Source organism: Vicia villosa, linkage group LG7, assembly GCF_029867415.1.
Source record: "Vicia villosa cultivar HV-30 ecotype Madison, WI linkage group LG7, Vvil1.0, whole genome shotgun sequence".
In the NCBI taxonomy this organism is placed as follows: domain Eukaryota; kingdom Viridiplantae; phylum Streptophyta; class Magnoliopsida; order Fabales; family Fabaceae; genus Vicia; species Vicia villosa.
The window spans coordinates 95,679,621-95,699,871 of record NC_081186.1 but is presented as its reverse complement, the minus strand read 5'-3'; the positions used below and the strand labels follow the sequence as shown (position 1 = coordinate 95,699,871).

Here is a 20,251-nt window from a genome sequence, read left to right as displayed (position 1 = left end):
ATGAAGGTGACCTTCTTGATGATCCCACTCAATATCGCAAACTGGTAAGAATTCTTATCAATGTAACTATTACTCGCCCAATGTTTCTTTTGTTGTACACACTGTTAGTAAGTTCATGTAAGCTCTACGACATTTCCATCTATCAGCGGTACAACGAATCATTAGACACCTCATTTTCCCTCCAAAGCGTGGTTTATTTTTTCCTATTGATTCATCAATCAAACTCCAAGTATATAGTGATGCTGATTGGGCAGGATGTCCAGATGCAAGAAAATCCACTACTGGCTGGTGTATGTTCCTAGGAAATGCTCTTATTTCATGGAAATGTAAGAAACAAGATTCAGTCTCAAAGTCATCCACAGAAGCAGAATATCGCGCAATGTCTGCCGCTTGTTCTGAAATAATATGGTTGCGCGATCTTCTGACTGAGCTTGGATTCTCTCAACAACAACCAACTCCGCTACATGCTGACAATACCAGTGTCATTCAGATAACAGCAAATCCAGTTTACCATGAATGGACGAAACACATCGAGGTTGATTGTCACTCTATTCGGGAAGCCTATGATAGAAGAGTCATCAATTTACCACATGTCTCAATATCGGTTCAAACAGTTGACATTTTCACTATAACATTGACACGTCAGCGACATAATTTTCTACTTGGCAAATTGATGCTTGTAGATTTACCAGCATCAATTTGAGGGGGATGTCAACAGAATCATTGACAATAATTAGCTAATTATTAGAAATAATTCTGTGGAGATTAGACATTTAATTATAATAGTTATTCTCTTAATTAGCATAATTAGCTGTAAATGCACATATCACAATTTAGGAAATAAGCATGTATTTATCTGCGAAATTAGAATGAAAAGAACAACAGCTTTGTCCAAACCTTTGTCTTAGTTAACACTATAGAAATCTGCTCATAGAGGCAAATATTTAAATTTTTATACTAAACTTAAAAATTAAAAAAAAGTAGTGACACTTGGTGATAAGACTAAAGTCTCAAATTATGTCGATGACTCCATTAAGATCGCAACCACGTCAATATAGTGCAAAAATATAATATCATATATTGTGAAGTATCTTGATTTACCAAGGTCTTCAAAATTACCAATAAATAGAAGTGTATAATATATTTAAAACATTTGAAAATTACCAACAAATCCCCTCTGGTAATGAAATTACTCATATTGTTTGTGATTGGTACATGCACACGGTTCAAAAGTCGTGGCCCCCCTTTGAAAAAATGCATGTCTTCATATGCGGTAATCATTTCTATGAATTAATGTTGTCAAATTAATTCAACTACACAAATTCTTCTTTGCTTCTTTTCTATCTATATAAACAGAGGAGAATCAATTGCTACATCCTAAATCACCAAGTAAAAAAAACATAACACGTTTCATTATGGGATCCTTACTTTTAGTATTGCCTTATTTTTTCCTTCACTTGGTTTTATTACTACTTTCTCATTTTACATCAAACACTTTCTCATCATGCAACCCCCATGAGAGTTCTGCATTGTTACACTTCAAGAACTCATTTTTCATCAACACTTCGTCTAAACCTGATAGTCTGTCTGCATGTTTCTCTTTTTCTTTCAAGACAGAATCTTGGAAAAAGAGTAAAGACTGTTGCGAGTGGGATGGTGTCACCTGCGACAAAGTGTCTGACTATGTCATTGGTGTGGACCTTAGTTGCAATAATCTGAAAGGTAAATTACATCCAAATAGCACAATCTTTCATCTTAAACACCTTCAACAACTCAACTTGGCTTTTAATGATTTTTCTATGTCTTCATTGCAAGTTGGTATTGGTGATCTAGTGAATCTCACACATCTCTATCTTTCAAACTGTCAACTCAGTGGTAATATTCCTTCCACAATTTCTCGTTTGTCAAAATTAGTATCACTTGATCTTAGTGCAAATGACATGGAACTCAATTCATTCACATGGAACAAACTCATTCATAATGCTACTAATTTAAGAGAGCTTTATCTAGATCATGTGAATATGAGTTTAATTAGAGAGAGCTCTTTGTCTATGCTAAAGAATTTATCATCCTCTTTGGTTTCTCTTAGTCTAAGAGACACTGGCTTGAAAGGAAATTTGTCAACTGACATCCTCTCTCTACCTAATCTTCAAAAACTAGATTTGTCATCTAATGAAGATCTAAGTGGTCAACTTCCAAAATCAAACTGGAGCATTCCTCTTAGGTTCTTGAACCTCCATAACACTTCTTTTGTTGGAGAAATTCCTTATTCCATAGGTCGGTTGAAATCTCTTACCCTATTAGTCCTTTCAAAGTGCAATTTTGATGGTTTGATTCCTCTATCTTTGTGGAACCTCACTCAACTCACATTCTTGGACCTTGGTGAAAACAATCTTAAAGGTGAGATCCCATCATCACTTTCAAAACTTACACACCTCACTTCCTTAGTTCTTGGATATAATAAATTTAGCGGCAACATTCCAAATGTTTTTGAAAATTTAACCAAATTAGAAATTTTATCACTTTCTAGTAATAAACTAGTTGGCCCAATTCCAAATAAAATTACAAAACATTCCAAATTGATCTTTCTGTTTTTAGGAAATAACATGTTAAATGGAACAATTCCACACTGGTGTTACTATTTGTCTTCTTTGTTATACTTGGACCTCAGTAACAACCACCTCACAGGATTCATTGATGAGTTCTCAACTTATTCTTTGGAAATTTTGTTTCTTTCTAATAACAATTTACATGGTCATTTTCCCAAGTCCATATTTAAACTCCAAAATCTAACTTACTTAGATTTGTCATCAACAAACTTGAGTGGTATTGTGCATTTTCACCAATTTTCAACATTTAAAAATATATATCTCCTAGATCTTTCGAACAATAGTGCTCTTTCTATCAACATTGATGGCAAAGCTCAAACCATCTCACCATACCTTGAACTTTTATATTTATCATCAACAAATATTAATAGTTTTCCTAAATTCTTAGCCCCACTACCAAATTTAAGAGTTTTAGATCTTTCGAATAACAACATTCATGGGAAAATATCGAAATTGTTTCAAAAGCAACTCTTGAACTCCTGGAACAACATTGAACACATTGATCTTAGTTTCAACAAGTTGCAAGGAGATCTTCCAATTCCACCATATGGCATTCAATACCTTTTACTCTCAAACAACAACTTCATAGGAGACATTGCTTTGTCATTGTGCAATGCAAGTTCCCTGAAGGTTCTCAATTTGGCTCACAACAGCTTAACAGGGACAATACCACAATGCTTGGGAACATTTTCATCTCTTTTGATATTGGATATACAAATGAACAACCTATATGGAAGCATGCCTAGAACCTTTTCCAAAGAAAATCAATTTGAGACAATAAGGTTGAATGGAAATCAATTGGAAGGACCACTACCACACTCTTTGGCTCATTGCACAAAACTTGAAATTTTGGACCTTGGAAACAACAACATAAATGATGCATTTCCAAATTGGCTTGAAACTCTACAAGAGTTACAAGTACTCAGTCTACGATCAAATAAACTTCATGGTAAAATCACATGTTCTAACACTGAGCATTCATTTTCTAAGATGAGAATTTTTGACATCTCTCATAATAATTTAAGTGGACCCTTGCCAACATCATGCATCAAGAACTTTCGAGGAATGATGAATGTGAATGACAGCCAAATTGGTCCGGAATACATGGGTCAGGGGAATTACTATGAGGATTCTGTGGTGATCACAATAAAAGGTTTTTCTATGGAGCTAACGAGGATATTGACTACTTTCACAACAATTGATTTATCAAACAACATGTTTCAAGGAGAAATTCCTCATGTCATTGGAGAATTAATTTCTCTCAAAGGTCTCAACCTTTCAAACAATGAAATCACAGACAATATTCCTCAATCTCTGAGTAATTTGAGAAATTTGGAGTGGTTGGATCTCTCAAGGAACCAATTGACGGGTGAGATTCCGATAGCTTTGACAAATTTGAATTTTCTCTCTTTCTTAAACCTTTCACAAAACCACCTTGAGGGAATGATACCTAAAGGTCCACAGTTTGATACATTTGAAAATACATCATATGATGGAAATACAATGTTATGTGGATTCCCGTTGTCTAAATCATGCAAAAAAGATGAAGATCAACCACCACATTCAACTTCTGAAGATGAAGAGGAATCAGGTTTTGGATGGAAAGCGGTAGTAACAGGATATGCGTGTGGAGCAATATTTGGGCTGCTCTTTGGATATAATGTGTTCTTCATTGGAAAACCTGTAAGGCTTGTAAGATTCTTTGAAGGTATGTTTAACATAAGACTGAAGAGAACAGGCAACAGAGCCGGTGCAAATCGAAGAAGAATGAATTAATTTGATGTCAGTGTTTTCAAATATTAAGATATTATTATTGCTTGAAGTTTGAACTTTTTCTGTTTGTGTAATGCAGCATGCACTTTCTAAATGGCTTAAACGTTTGAAGAATATTATCTATTAATGGTTCATTTTAATTTTATCTAAAGTTTTTCGTGACATTTTCAGTTACTCATCTTATACAACTAAGTTATGTGCCAGTTGGATGAGTTAACTTAAATACATTTATATTTTGAAGGATTGGATAGTAAAAGAACATAAGAAAATGTGCTTGACCAAATGTTTTTTATGTAAGTAAGATTTTTATTTAAAGCAATAACTATAAAATATAATCTCAATTTAAAATATTTAGGAGAATCCTTTAGTATGACCATTATTTCCTTTTACTCTGAGAAAAATACCTCCTTCAAATCATAAACTAATCTGCTTTTATATTTGCTCTGTTAGCTTTTGATTAGTCTTGTATTATTATACTGATTAATTTAATTGGACATTACTCATTAGAAGATATCTAACTAATCAATTCCTTTTTAGTTGATTAAAACTTTTGGTCACTAGGAACAAAGAGGGAACAACTTTCATGATTGAACAACTTTTATAATGATGCTTTGCAGAAAAACTAAATTAAAAACAGTAGGATAGGACTAATATAGTGTAAAACAGTTCCGTTTGTAGAAGATCTTCTTGTTCCACAAACCCTAAAAAATTAAGACGAACGAAGTATCAGTAGGAGAGATGAACGGAAATGGAATAAATGAACACTGATAACATTGAATAAATAGTATTGTACCTTTGCACACGAAGATGGAGATGGAGATGAACGTTTCACGAATGCTGATGAACGAAAGAGGTTGTAGGAGAAAAGGTGAAAGGGTTAATGAAAAGGAACAATGAGAAAGAAATATGAAACCTTAAGAAGAAATGTCATTTTTATTCAAATGTGTTAATCATAAATCCAGTTGACCTAATGATGCCCAGCTCGACTGCCAACACGGCAAAAACTAACTGAAAAACATGAAACTTAACAAAAAAGACAACATTCACTAACGGAAGTACAAATAAGGGACCTGAATGTAACGCTTATTTTATAAGGGACTGAACTGAAATTAAACTAAGGGACCAAATGATACATTGAGCCATTATTGTAGGAGTGAACTTACACGAAATTTGAAAAGGTTAAATGAGAGAGTTAAAATTGAATGGTAAATAGTTGCTATGTAAAAAGGTTAAATTGGTTATTTCTGAAAAAATATAGGAAGAAAAGTATAAACATAAAGGTGTGAGATAAAGTTTTCAACTTCGCATTTATCATATTTCTTGACGATGGAGCGGGGAGCCGAATCATTGAGAGAGATATAGAATTGGTTCAAAAGTCTTGGTCTTTCTTGACGATTGTTTTCATTTTACTAAGTCCCTACCCATCTTAAATATTTCTTGTTGAAGTGGTCCATACGGTTGAACAAAAACATCTCTTACTACAAAACAAGTGCATGCCATCACTCAATCGGTACGCACACACCCTAAACAAGTAAAGAAAGACTTTTAAAAACAGAGTGCACATGCAACTTCCTCTAAATGGGTTCCTTTTTAATTGTTTTTTCTTATTTCACTTTTCACTTGTTCTTTTTTATGGGAATGTTGGGTAAAACGTTTTGGTCATCCCTTGTATAAGAGAAGATGCCATTTAATGCATGTTTTCATTTTCTTCTGTTCCCACTTATGGATGCTAACGAGTTCATCTTGTTGTTGAATATTTCTATCACTAAAAAAAATATGATACTAAATAATAAAATAAATTAAAACATACATTGTGATATTAATTAATAACAGAAACTTAATCACTCACTTAGAAATAGAGGGTATAATATATTAAAAACATCTGAAAATTACCAACAAATTTCCTCCATGCTTTTAATGGAATCGATGACTCCATTAAGATCGCAACCACGTCAATAGAGTGCAAAATTATAATATCTTATATTGTGAAGTATCTTGATTTACCAAAGTCTGCAAAATTACCAACAAATAGAGTGTATAATATATTTACAACATTTGAAAATTACCAACAAATGTTATTATTTTATTGATTTAACCGATCAAGTTTTTAATGAAATTACTCATTGTTTGTGATTGATACATGCACACGGTTCAAAAGTCGTGGCCCCCCTTTGAAAAAATGCATGTCTTCATAAATATACAGTAATCATTTCTATGAATTAATGTTGTCAAATTATTATGTGACTAAACCTTCAATTACACAAATTCTTCTTTCCTTCTTTTCTGTCTATATAAACAGATAGGTGAATCAGTTGCTACATCCTAAATCATCAACTAACACAGTGCAAGTGTAAGTTTCACTAAATGGGATCCTTACTTTCAGTTTTGCCTTATTTTTCCCTTCACTTGTTCTTATTGCTGCTACTTACACTTTTTACTTGCTACACTTTTTCATTATGCAATCCTCACGACACCTCTGCATTGTTACAATTCAAGAACTCTTTTTTTGTCAACACTTCATCTAAACCTGAATATGATTATGACGATTATCCGTTGTATGGCTGTCCCTCTTTTTCTTTCAAGACAGAGTCTTGGAAAATAAGTAAAGACTGTTGCGAGTGGGATGGTGTCACGTGTGACAACGTTTCAGACTACGTGATTGGTCTGGACCTTAGTTGCAACAATCTAAAAGGTGAATTACATCCCAATAGCACTATCTTTCAACTTAGACACCTTCAACAACTCAACTTGGCTTTTAATGATTTTTTTATGTCTTCATTGCATGATGGTGTTGGTGGTCTAGTTAATCTCAGATATTTAAATCTATCGTATTGTAATCTCACGGGTAATATTCCTTCCACCATCTCTCATTTGTCAAAATTAGTATCACTTGATCTTAGCAGAAGCTACTATCAATTGGAACTCAATCCATTCACATGGAATAAACTCATTCATAATGCTACTAATTTGAGGGAGCTTTCTCTAGATTATGTGAATATGAGTTCAATCAGAGAGAGCTCTTTGTCTATGCTAAAGAATTTGTCATCCTCTTTAGTTTCTCTTAGTCTAGCATACACTGAGTTGGAAGGATATTTGTCATGTGACATCCTCTCTCTACCTAATCTTCAAAAACTAGATTTGTCTGATAATGATTATCTTAGCGGTCAACTCCCAAAGTCCAATTGGAGCACTCCTCTTACTCATTTAGACCTTCATTACTGCAATTTTAATGGAATGGTTCCTCCATCTTTGTGGAACCTCACTCAACTTACATACTTGAACCTTGCTGTCAACAATTTTGAGGGTGAGATCTCATCATTACTTTCAAAACTTACAAACCTCACTTTCTTAGATCTTGGATATAATAAATTTAGCGGCAACATTCCAAATGTTTTTCAAAATTTAATCAAATTAGAATATTTATCACTTTATAGAAATAAACTAGTTGGCCCAATTCCAAGTGAAATCGCAAAACATTCAAAATTGAGCATTCTGTATTTAGGACATAACATGTTAACTGGAACAATTCCACATTGGTGTTATAATATGCCCTCTCTGTCAAGGTTGCACCTCGGTGACAACCACCTCACAGGATTCATTAGCAACTTCTCAACTCATTCTTTAGAATATTTGTTTCTCTCTAATAACAGCTTAACAGGAGACATTGCTATGTCATTATGTAATGCAAGTTCCATGATTGTACTCAATTTGGCTCACAACAATTTAACAGGCACAATACCACAATGCCTTGGAACATTTCCTTATCTTTATATTTTGGATATGCAAATGAACAACTTCTATGGAAGCATGCCTGCAACCTTTTCCAAGAAAAATAATTTTGAGACAATAAAGTTGAATGGCAATCAATTGGAAGGACCATTGCCACACTCTCTGGCTCACTGCACATACCTTGAAATTTTGGACCTTTCAAACAACAACATATATGACACATTTCCAATGTGGCTTGAAACTCTACAAGAGTTACAAGTACTTAGTTTGCGATCAAATAAACTTCATGGTACAATCAGACGTACTAACACTGAGCATCCATTTCCTAAGTTGAGAATATTTGACATATCTGATAACAAATTTAGTGGACCTTTACCAATATCACTCCTCGAGAACTTTCAAGAAATGATGAATGTGAGTAAAAATAAAATTGGTTTGAAATACATGGGTAAGCACAGTTACTATAATGAATCTGTTGTGGTCGCAATGAAAGGCCATTTTATGGAGCTAACAAGGATATTAACTGCTCTCACAATAATTGATTTATCAAACAACATGTTTGATGGAGAAATCCCTCATGTCATTGGAGAATTAATTTCTCTCACAGGTCTCAACCTTTCAAACAATGAAATCACAGGTAATATTCCTCAATCTCTGAGTAATTTGAGAAATTTGGAGTGGTTGGATCTCTCAAGGAACCAACTGATAGGAGAAATTCCTACATCTTTGGCCATTTTGACTTTCCTCTCTTTTTTAAACCTTTCACAAAACCATCTTGAGGGAATCATACCTAAAGGCCAACAGTTTGATACATTTGGAAATGATTCATATGAAGGAAATACAATGTTATGTGGATTACCTTTGTCTAAATTATGCAAAAATGATGAAGATCAATCACCAAATTCAACATCAGAAGATAAAGAGGAATCAGGGTTTGGATGGAAAGCAGTAGTAACAGGATATGTGTGTGGGGCTGTACTTGGAATGCTGTTGGGATACAATGTCTTCTTGTTTGAAAAGCCGGAATGTCTTATAAGATTCTTTGAACATATGTTTAATGTAAGACTTAAGAGACCACGCAACAGAGCTGGTGGAATTCGCAGAAGAATGAATTAATTTGAAGAAGTTGTTTTCAAATATTAAGAAATATATAAATTGTTTGAAGTTTAAACATCTCTGTTTCAGCAATGTAGCCTTATCTATTTTGTATCATTAGGTGGTCTTTTTTAAGTTGTTAAATCTACAAATAAAAAATGTAGCCTTAACTAACTTATTTTTATCTTTGCTTAGTAAACTTTTGATTAGCCTTGACAATATAGTATTAATTAATTTAGTTGGATATTATTAATTTGTATCACAAGGCAGAAGATATCGAATCAATAACCTCCTTTTTGTTGATTATAATATAAATCCACCGCAATAAACACTGTGTTTTCCTTCTCATAAACATTATTCGCAGACGCAGACAACAACACGCCCGAGCGCACACCAACATTGATTTTGAACTCAACTCTTTGAGCTTTTGTTTCTCTTGAGAGTCTACTTTTCCATAATGAAGGTCTATTTTCGTTTAAGAACCAGTGTCCAGTGCTTTCTTATAACGGTTGACTCTAACAAAGAACTACTCGGTCACTATTGAACAAACATATTAATAATGAGTTGGTATTATGGAGCAATATTTACACTACTAGAAATACAAAGTTTACCTGCGGAAAAAAACTCGCAGGTATACCTGCGGATTTTCCTGCCACTTTATTAAATAAAATATATTCTTCTGCGGATAACGATTTTGCAGCAAATTCCGCAGGAAAACCTGCGGATTTTTCTGCGGAAATTATATTTCTAATAATTTGTCAAACTATATTGCCAAATCCGCAGGTAATTTCGCAGGAAACTTTTCTGTGAATTTTTCTGCGAAAACTCTATTTAAAAATACCAAACTATATTTTAAAGTCTGCAGGTAATTCCGCAGGAAACTTTCCTGCGGAGTTTGCTGCGAATTTTAATTTATATTATATTTTTGTATTATTTTTAATTTAAAAATAATGTAATATATTTTTATTTTAAAATAAAATGTATCTTTTTCAAAAAAAAAAGATTTACATATTTTTTTGAGAATAATATTAAGTTTTTTTAATTTAATAAAATGTATTTTTTTTTTTATATTTAAACCAACAAGTCGAAACTTTTTTAAAAATTAAATAGAATTTGAACATAAAAAATTCTAATAAATTAAATTATTTTTATATTCTATGATTTTAGCTCACTTTTATTTTTATATCCTAACGAAGTCTCGCACGCACACGATTTCCACTCCCTAAAGTATCTTCTTCTTTGTTAGATTACACCGTTAGAGTTTTTCATTTTCGCCATCACCATGATTACCGCTGTTCTCCGAAGAGCTTCATCAACACTCTCAAAGCGCGCTCTCCCCACCGCCGTGGCTATCATTTTCTCCACCGCCTCCGCTTAGCTCCGAAAACTCTCCGTCCTCACACTCAGGTCCTTCCACTCCAAATCACAACCCTTGCTATTTCGCACCTCTTGGGCTTCTCGTGCTGGTTACGCCGCCAAAACTTTTCCATTCGAAGAACAACCATCTAAAGCGACGATGATGTTCATGAGATCGCAAAGCTTGGGATTTCTCAGGAGGTTGTTTCTGCTTTGGTAAAGAAAGGAATCGCAAATCTATTCCCCATTCAGGTTTAGGATTTTGGAATCAATTGTTTGTGAAAATATGATATTTGATTAATAATTCTTAAATTCTGTTAAAAGGTTATTGTTTCTATTTTTGATTTTCTTATTTTCAGTTTGATCTTTTTGTTTTCTATATCTATTATCGAGCTCGGTTGGATGGTGAGTTAATTCAATTGGTAGGGTTTTTACTGATTTTAAGTTAGGTTGATTATAAACTTAGGTGATTTTTGTGAACAAGGTGTTTGTTGAAATGCCACAATGAGTTTACTTATGTTGATTTTGAGTATAACTTGTTTATAATTGTCATAACATGTTGCAAATAGATATTGTTTGTTGAGAATGCCTGGTTTGTTACTACAAAGAAAATTACGGTTATATTTTGAGCATGATAACTATGATGAGTGATCATAGGTCTCTTGGCGGGTTTTAACATTTGACGGAATCATGATTTATATGGAGTAACATCGTTGACTTCAATTTGGTAAGAAGGACTGGAACTTTGATGTTGATCCCTGCAGCAACAAACCTAATTGGGTTACGCCTCCTATACCCATATTTATGAGAACAATGTCACCTGTGATTGCTTTGTTGCCGGTGATAACTTCTGCCATGTTATTTGGATGTAAGTCCCTTTGCTATCACCACTTCTAATCCATTTCGTTTTCAATCTTTAATTCTCATGTTGAAATATACACAGTTGAGTTTATATTTTATATTCTAGATGATGGAAGGGTGTAACTGTACCTGTTAGAGTTGTACTAGTTGTTCCAAGTGAAAATGCAGCATTTCTTACTTTGTCCAACAATATGTGTAGCTTCCTGTTAATATGGAGAGATTGCATTCTAGTATTCACCACTGTCCATGATTTTCTCTTTTATTCTTCTTAGTATCATGTGTCTTTGGAACAAATCAAATGCCTTTTGTTGTGGATGATATTTTAGCTTTTTATTTTAATTGATTTATGGATATCTTTTGGTTGACATTTTTTTAGATATGTTAAGTTATGGTTTCCTGTCATGAATGATTAAGAGAAATGGTATATAAGTAGAGAGGCAAAAAATAATATAGTTTACTGCATGTTTTTTTAGGATAGATGATTTAATTTCATTGACATGTTCATTTTATTAATTGTTATTGTTTTTGTTTTTTTGTTAAATTAATTGTTTTGGTTTAAGTTTATTAACATGTTTTCTTTGGTTTTTGATGTAGTTTACTGCATGTTTATTTTATTAATTGTTATTAACATGAGCCCATTTTTCTCTTATTTTCACTTCATATTTCATTTTTCATTTATTTATTTTAGTTACTTTATTTTATTTAAAATATTTTATTGTGGTGATCTGTAGGTTAGAGATGTTTTCCTTCCCTAGTATAATTCATATAGGTTCCTTGTTTGAAATTCCAAGAGGCATCAAATGTTCTTAACTAAATTGTTTACCCAAACACTCCATTGGTACTATACTGGGAAAAGGTCTGGTTGTTGTTTTTGTTGCACATTGTAGTCTTTGGAAGTCTTGTATATCATCATATCAGGGAGGGTCATATGGAGAAAATGCCAACTTGTACTTCTAATTTCAATGTTCTGTTTAGATTGATTTTGTTATGGAGATACTCTCAAAACTTGTGACCAAACATGTATGCGTACTTAATCTTGAATTCAGGTCATTCCGGTTAGGACTACCGGCAGCTGATGTTTTACATTATACTGAGTGCAGGTGTGGCGTATGCCAAAACTTTGGGTTGGTTTCTTTGTGGTTGCGTAGTTTTTTATCTGAAGCGATTGTTGGAATCTTATTGATAGAAGCTATAAAGCAGCCACTGAACTTGTTCCTCTGAGCTTATTTGAAGGAAATAGGGTCAATTAATGTTTTATTTAATGCTTAGTTTCTCCTGCCATTGCTGTATGCAGGCCACACCTATCAAAAATGATTTTAGATAGAACTGGTTTCTGCATCAAGATATCTTCAAAAGCTGAGTCTCTTATTTGGTGGATCGAGGTGACAGATTTATGTTGCTTTTATGAATTTCGGAATTAAGCTATTTGTTTGTTTATCTGTTGGATTTGGATCAGTTTGTATTGAAGATAGTGTTAATTGATTGAGAGTTGTTAACTGATATTAATTCAATGGGGTTATGATTGTTTAGGTGATTTTGACTCCTACTCATTTAGCAATAGAAGAAAGTCTAAACTCAATTACCTCACAATCAACTAAGCCATGGCTCTCGTAAGTCCAACCAACCAGATTCACTCACTATCTACTTTTTCTAATAACAGTCTAATTGGTTGCATCGTGTTGTTATTGTAGATCCTGCATACTGGTGAAGGAAACAAAAATGTTTACAAGGCACTCATTGCTGCCGAGTATGCTTCTGTCCAAGTCCAGTACACCCCTAACTTTGAATTTGGTGTCTCTAATAAAACACCTCAATTCCTCAAAATGAATCCTCTCGGCAAGGTTCCCGTTTTGGAAACCCCTCACGGCCCTGTCTTTGAGAGCAACGCTATTGCTCGTTATGTTGCTCGATCCAAGGATGACAACACTCTATATGGATCTTCTCTCATCGAATATGTAACCCTCCCTCACTTTCAGTTTTGTTTATTCATGCTCTCGCTATATTGTATATCTAATTTGATCATGTTTCGACATTTCAGGCTCAGGTTGAACAATGGATTGATTTCTCATCATTGGAGATTGATTCCAACATTCTTAGGTGGTACTACCCTAGATTGGGATATGGGCCATACCTTCCTCCGGTAACTGCTAAATAATCTATTATGTTTCTTAAAATGTTCATGTTATGACATCATACTAATCTATACAAATGTTTATGTTTCCAATTCATCACACCAAATTTTGTTTATAATTATGTGAGAATGAAGGCCGAGGAGAGTGCAATTACTGGACTCAAGAGAGCTTGACTGCCACTCACCTTGCCTCCAACACTTACCTGGTTGGCCATTCTGTCACCCTCGCCGACATCATTATGATAAGCAATTTGTATTTTGGTTTCACTAGTAAGATGGTACTGGATGAATGGAAAAGGCTTTACTCAAACACTAAATCCAACTTCAGGGAGGTTGCAATAAAAGGTATTGTTGTTATTCTGTTCCCTTTGGTGTTATTGTTTTCAACTTCATCATCAAGTATTGTTATTGTAGGCTCATTGTAGTAGTTTCATTGCCAAATTTGTTTTTATGAATGTCCTGTCAATTCAAAGAATGTCATAGATTTCTGTATAGGCAAAGATCAATTTAAAACCTTTTTCTATCTTGCAGGATTTTGGGATATGTATGATCCTGAAGGATACTCTCTCTAGTTCTGTGACTACAAATACCAAGATGAGAACACTGTTTCCTTCGTGACTTTGAACAAGGTTGGTGGATTTCTTCAGCGGATGGATTTGGCCCGCAAGGTTGTTGCTGTGTACTATGACAGTTGTAGCTATTCATGATTCCTTGATCTGTGTGGTGTTGGTGTAGATTAAGAATCCATGTTGTACTGTTTTGGTAGGATCTGTGTGGGCAGTAATGTATGATTTCTTAACTAAAGCGAACCCTGTTTTCAGGTATATAGTTGAATTGAATCTCCATTTGTATTTATTTAAGTCTAGTTTTATATTTCAATCGCTAATTATATGATATCAATTGTCCTCGATTAGTTTGTGATGAGCTGTGATAATTAACTAATCTTTTTAGTTTCAATGCATACAAATATATAGTTGAATTGAATCTCCATTTTATTTTTATATTATGATTACAGTCACATTATAAAAATATTTTAGATTTTTATAATGTTTCAAAAGTTTATATTTTTTTTAATTTGAGATAGAAATTACCTGCGGATTTACCTGCGGATATTAGTTTGCTGCGGAATTACCTGCGGAATTTTCCTGCGGATTTACCTGCTGAATGTTTCCTGCGGATTTACCTGCGAAAATTACCTGCGGAACTTGCTGCCGAAAATATTACCCACGAAGGTTTTAGCTGGGGACGTGAAATCGCAGGAAAATCCGCAGGAAATGTGTTTCCTGCGAAAATTTAACTAAAATCTGCAGGAAAATCCGCAGGAAATTTGAGTATTTCTAGTAGTGTTATATTTGCATTTCTTATATAAAGATGCCTAATAAAGAGTGGTATTATTATGTTACGTAGAGGGTAGGGAAAATAGGATTACACAAACTATATTATTAAATTAAATTGTATTACAACATAAACAAATAAACTGGCTGGGGAGATTAAAAGGAGTCCTCAATTCGATTATCTCGTCTTGTCAAAATGCTTTTGTGCCCGGTAGGCAATTGTTGGATGGTGTTTTAGTGGCTAATGAAGTGGTGGATTATGCTAGGAAAGAATGAAGAGATTGTTTGTTTTTTAAAGTAGATTTTGAGAAGGCTTACGATAAAGTTAGTTTGAGTTTCTTGTGTTATATGTTGAAGAGAATGAATTTTGGAAGGAAATGGATGGGATGAATGGAATTATTGGTCTTCAATAACAACATATCGGTTCTTGTTAATGGGAGTCCTACCATAGATTTTGGCGTTTTTAGAGGGTTGAGACAAGGAGATCCGTTATCTCCTTTCCTTTTTGTTTTGGTGGCGAAAGGTCTAACAGGGCTAGTTAGACAATCCGTGGAGATTGGGGAATTTGAGAGATTTGCTATCAAAAGTTCTTTTTGGGTGGATTTACTTCAATTTGTGAATGACACTTTAATAGTGGGGGAAGGAACGTGGAAACACCTTTGTGCGATGAAGGCCATTCTTAGGACGTTTGAGCTTGTTTCGGGTCTCGGAATTAACTATTTTAAAAGCAAGTTGATTGGCATTAATGTTAATCGGTCTTTCTTGGAAGCCGCCTCCTATTTTCTATCTTGCAAAGTGGAGGAAAGTAACTTTTATTTCCTCGGTATTCCTATTGGTTGTGATCCAAGCAAGGAATCAACTTGGAATCCTCTTGTAATCAAAATGAATAATCGGGTGTTGGGTTGGAAGAATCGTTTCCTTAATTTAGGACGTAGAATTACTCTTTTGAAGTCTATCTTAACACCCTTAACCATTTTTACTATGTCCATTTACAAGATGCCGGTGAAGGTGATGAAGAAGTTCAATAGGATTAAAATAATTTCTTGTGGGGGGAGTAGAAGAAATGAGGAAGCTTCATTGGGTTAGTTTGAAGAAGGTGAATTTGACCGTTAAACAAAGGGGGATTAAGCATTAAAAATATTTTGATGTTTAATCTAGCTCTTCTTAACAAGTGGAGGTGGAGAATTCTTCAAGGGAGTGATTCGATTTGGTACAACGTCTTGAAAGCAAGGTATGGTGATTTGTCTTCTCATATTTTTAATGGTGGACATTATACTAAAGCTGCTTCTTCTCTTTCTTTTTGGTGGAGAGATATTGTTAAGATTGGTAATGGCTCTTTTAATGATCCTATTGTCACTTGTAGTAGTTTTGTTGTTCATAATGGCTTTAATACCCCATTTTGGGAAGCAAAATAATTTGAGGGAATTATTTTGAAGGATACTTTCCCGGATCTATACAAGAATTATAGTTTAAAAGGGGTGTCGGTGGCTGCTATGGGAGTGTGGTTGGATGGAGTGTGGCGGTGGTGTGATTTTGGGGTGTCCTCGGTTTTTTTGGAAGATTCCAATTTTTTGAATGGCTTCATTTTATTTCGGGAGAAGTTGGGGGATTTTTGTTGTTTTAAGGAGGGTAAAGACTCGGTTTCATGGGCTTGTAACAACGGATTGGATTTTTCGGTGGCTTCGTGTTATGCTTATTATGGTAATGCTTATATTCCTTACGGACCACCAAACAAATATGATCATGTGTTTCAGCTCTTGTCGAAATCGGATGTGCCTTTCAAAATTAAGGTCTTCGGTAGGAGACTCCTTCTTGATAGAATTCCAACCAAATATCTTTTGGTATATAGAGGTATTTCTATTCCTTTAGACAAATTAATGTGCATTTTTTGTGGTTTGGTTGTAGAGAGTAGGAACCACTCTTTTTTGTTTTGTGGTGAAGAAATAGCTCTTGGGTAGGAAAAGTGAATAGATTAGAGGATGAGTGTTTGTCAAATTTTATGGATTGACATTCATTCTTTTGTACACAAAAGGTTAAAGATAGTAAGATAGATATTGTTTGGCTTGCCACAACTTGGACTTTATGGCTCTTGAGGAATGAGGTGTGTTTCTGGGAGGAGGGTTGGAACGTTAATGACACGGTTTGGAACATAAAGCTCCTTGTGTGGAAGTGTTCTTTTTGTGGAAAAATTACTCATCTCAATTACTCTTTTTACGAGTTTAGTAAGGATCCGATTTTATTTCTCTCGTAATTTAATCGGGTATACTCGTATCTTAGTGTAAACAGGTTGGAGAACCCTTAGTTCTTTATTATATAATATCTTGCTTACACAAATTTTTTTAAAAATAATTTTAATTTAAAACTGATTTAGAACCAATTTTCTTTCATAAATTGATTTAATTAGATGAAATAGTTTCTCATAAAAACCAGAAGGAAAACGATTGAGAATAAAAACAAAAAATTTCAAAAAATAGTAAAATATTTTGTATTTGAAAAAATAAATAAAAACTATTTTTGTTCAGAAATAAAAAAAATTGAAAATTTATAAAATTGAAAATAAAATCCGAAAATTTTAAAATATGGTTATTGTAAACTTAACTTAACTATAAATGTGGTTTAATTCAGTGCATTGCATGAACCGACTCCCCTAATAGAGGGTTTGTTTGAGATGAGGTTAAGTGCCAGCATAAAATTTCATAGGTATTGGAGTTTGGAATTTTCAATCGGTGAATCATTCGTTTTTAGGTAGCTGGCAATGGAAGGTTATCTATAGTGGGTGAGCTATTTGAGGGGTCTTATGGTTGTGTTCTGATCTATTTCTTTTTGGTGGAAAACTATTTTTCTTAGTCAAATGAGGGGTTTTCAGTATTTTGGGTAAAGATCTTTTTAGAAGAATTTCTCAGGCAAGGATTTTTCTTTTAGAGCTAGGTTCTAGAAGTTTTTTTAGGTTTTGGTTCAAAAGGATGCTTTGATTGGTGAGATGTGGCTTTAAATGGAAGGTTTTTTGTCTTTGATATTAGGGGGAAGGTGTTCGTTTGGGATCAAGAACTTTCGCACTCTCAATTATTTGCAATGAGGTATCGTTTTCTTTACTTGAGGAATCCTAATACTAAGTACTATTGAAAAATATGTGTGAGTTGTGTAAGTCTCACATTGTTTGGAAAAATGGAGGATGATCACTTTATAAGTGAGAGGACCCATACATCCATCGCCTTAAAGTTTTGAGTGAATATGTGTTATCCTCCCATTTGTTTAGGTGAGTCTTTGACTTTTAGGTGAGTGTTTGATCCAACATGGATGTTTTCCCCTCATGATGACCTAACAAGAAATGCTGTCAAGATCGCGATCCAGATCGTAGAATCGCACGATCTTAATCACCTCCACCGATCTGGATCGCAAGCAAGATCGTGATGAACAGGAAACCATGGCAAAATCATAAATTTTGAAATTTGAAGAAAAAAATCTCGTAAATCTGTAAAAATACGGCTTTTTTACACGGGTCAAGTGCAACCCGATTTAACCCGCTTGCTATAAATACATACTATTAGTAGCCGTAAATCCTAACTTACTTTTGCGCTGATATTCTCTGCGACGGCGCTTTCGGATCTTAATACCGGGAAGAAGAAGAAAAAAGAAGTAAGCTAAAGGTCTCACAATAATGACTGGTTTCACAATATGTTTGATGGAAAAATCCCTCATGTCATTGGAGAATTAATTTCTCTCAAAGGTCTCAACCTTTCAAACAATAAAGATTAGTTACAGAAAGAATTACATTCCCAACAAAGATTAGTTACAGAAATATTAAATTAAAATGAGTAAAAATTAATTCAATCGAATAAATTTTATTATAATAAGTAAAAATATTAGTAATACATTCAAAAGTGTTGGTCTTTTAAAAATATATTTTCATATGGCTCACTGAAGAGCCCGGGTCCGGATGGTTTCTCTTTTCTTTTTATAAAGAAATGTTGGAAGTTTATTAAAGATGATTTTATGAAGTGCTTTAAAGATTTCTACTTGGGAGCTTACTTGTCTAAAGTCATTACTTATTCTTTGTTGACTTTGATACCTAAATCTACTAATCCTATGGGATTGGAAGATTATAGGCCCATATGCCTTGTAGGTGTGGTGTACAAAACTATTTCTAAGCTTTTGGCTTGTAGATTGAAAAAGGTTCTTAACACTATTATTTCTCCTAGTCAAAGCGCTTTCGTTCCGGGAAGACAAATGCTAGATGGTGTTTTAGTGGCTAATGAAGTAGAGGATTATGCGCAAAAGGAAGGTAAAAGTTGTCTTCTCTTTAAGGTTGATTTGAAAAGGCGTATGATAATGTGAATTGGGGATTTCTTAGATATATGCTTAGAAGGATGGGGTTTGGCGATATTTGGTTGAAATGGATGGAGGCGCTTATTTTTTCAAGTAACATGTCGGTTTTGGTTAATGGGAGCCCGACGAAAGAGTTTGTGGTAGAAAGGGGTTTGAGACAAGGAGATCCCCTTTCTCCTTTCCTTTATGTCATAGTTGCGGAAGGCCTTAGGGGGTTGGTGAACAAAGCGGTGGAGAATGGGGATTTTATGAGATTTGATATTAATAGGGTGTGTAGCATTGATATCCTACAATTTGCGGATGATACTTTGTCAGTAGGAGATGGTAGTTGGAACCACATTTGTGCGATCAAATCGATTTTGAGGGCTTTGAGATTGTTTCGGGACTTGACATTAATTACCATAAAAGCAAGTTGATTGGAATTAATAATAATTCTAATTTTTTGTTACTTGCTTCTCACTTTCTCTCATGTAGGTTGGAGGAAAAAAACTTTACCTTTCTTGGCATTCAAATTGGTGCTAATCGAGGAGTATTGCAACTTGGAGACCTCTTGTCATCAAGCTAAAAAAAAGACTTTCTTCTTGGAAGGTGCGATTTCTTAGTTTTGGTGGTCGTTTAACTCTTCTCAAATCCGTATTAAGTAGCCTTGCTATTTTTACTCTTTCTTTTTATAAAGCTCCGGTTGGGATTATTAAAGAAATTACTAGGATTCAAAGTAATTTTCTTTGGGGTGGCTCGGAGGGAGTTAAAAAGATCCATTGGGTGAGTTGGAAGACTTTATGTCTTCCTATTGAGAAAGGCGGTCTTGGTCTTAGAAATATGAGAGTCTTTAATGTTGCTCTTCTTAATAAGTGGAGATGGAGGATTATTGAGGAGGATAAGGCCATTTGGTACCAAGTGTTAAAGGCACGATACGGTGATATTAATTTGATGGTAGCCAATGGAGTAAGTGGAGGTAGGGTGGGGGCTTCAAAATCAAATTCAAAATCGTTTTGGCAGAGAGACATTATTTCTTTGTTCAAAGGAAAGTATGAGGA

The 20,251-nt window shown here is 34.1% G+C and overlaps 2 protein-coding genes across 3 annotated transcripts; both read left to right on the top strand.

The window, feature by feature from the left end:
• The first annotated feature begins 1,400 nt into the window (after positions 1 to 1,400).
• LOC131619761 (receptor-like protein 6) lies at positions 1,401 to 9,340 on the top strand. The gene is made up of 3 exons (XM_058890826.1): positions 1,401 to 4,370; positions 4,462 to 4,486; positions 6,745 to 9,340. The coding sequence occupies exons 1-3, from the start codon at positions 1,416 to 1,418 to the stop codon at positions 9,225 to 9,227; spliced, it is 5,463 nt and encodes a 1,820-aa protein (XP_058746809.1). The 5' UTR covers positions 1,401 to 1,415; the 3' UTR covers positions 9,228 to 9,340.
• Positions 9,341 to 10,404: 1,064 nt separating this feature from the next.
• Positions 10,405 to 14,527, top strand: LOC131615995 (elongation factor 1-gamma 3-like). Of its 2 annotated transcripts, XM_058887200.1 has the most exons (6): positions 10,405 to 12,805; positions 12,954 to 13,033; positions 13,115 to 13,378; positions 13,462 to 13,563; positions 13,683 to 13,899; positions 14,086 to 14,527. In XM_058887200.1, exons 2-6 carry the CDS (start codon positions 13,025 to 13,027, stop codon positions 14,124 to 14,126), a joined length of 633 nt encoding a protein of 210 aa, XP_058743183.1. In that variant the 5' UTR covers positions 10,405 to 12,805; positions 12,954 to 13,024; the 3' UTR covers positions 14,127 to 14,527. The 2 variants fall into 2 exon arrangements, with proteins under 2 accessions (XP_058743183.1, XP_058743184.1); XM_058887201.1 differs by lacking the exon at positions 14,086 to 14,527 and having other exon boundaries at positions 13,690 to 13,878.
• Positions 14,528 to 20,251: the final 5,724 nt, after the last annotated feature.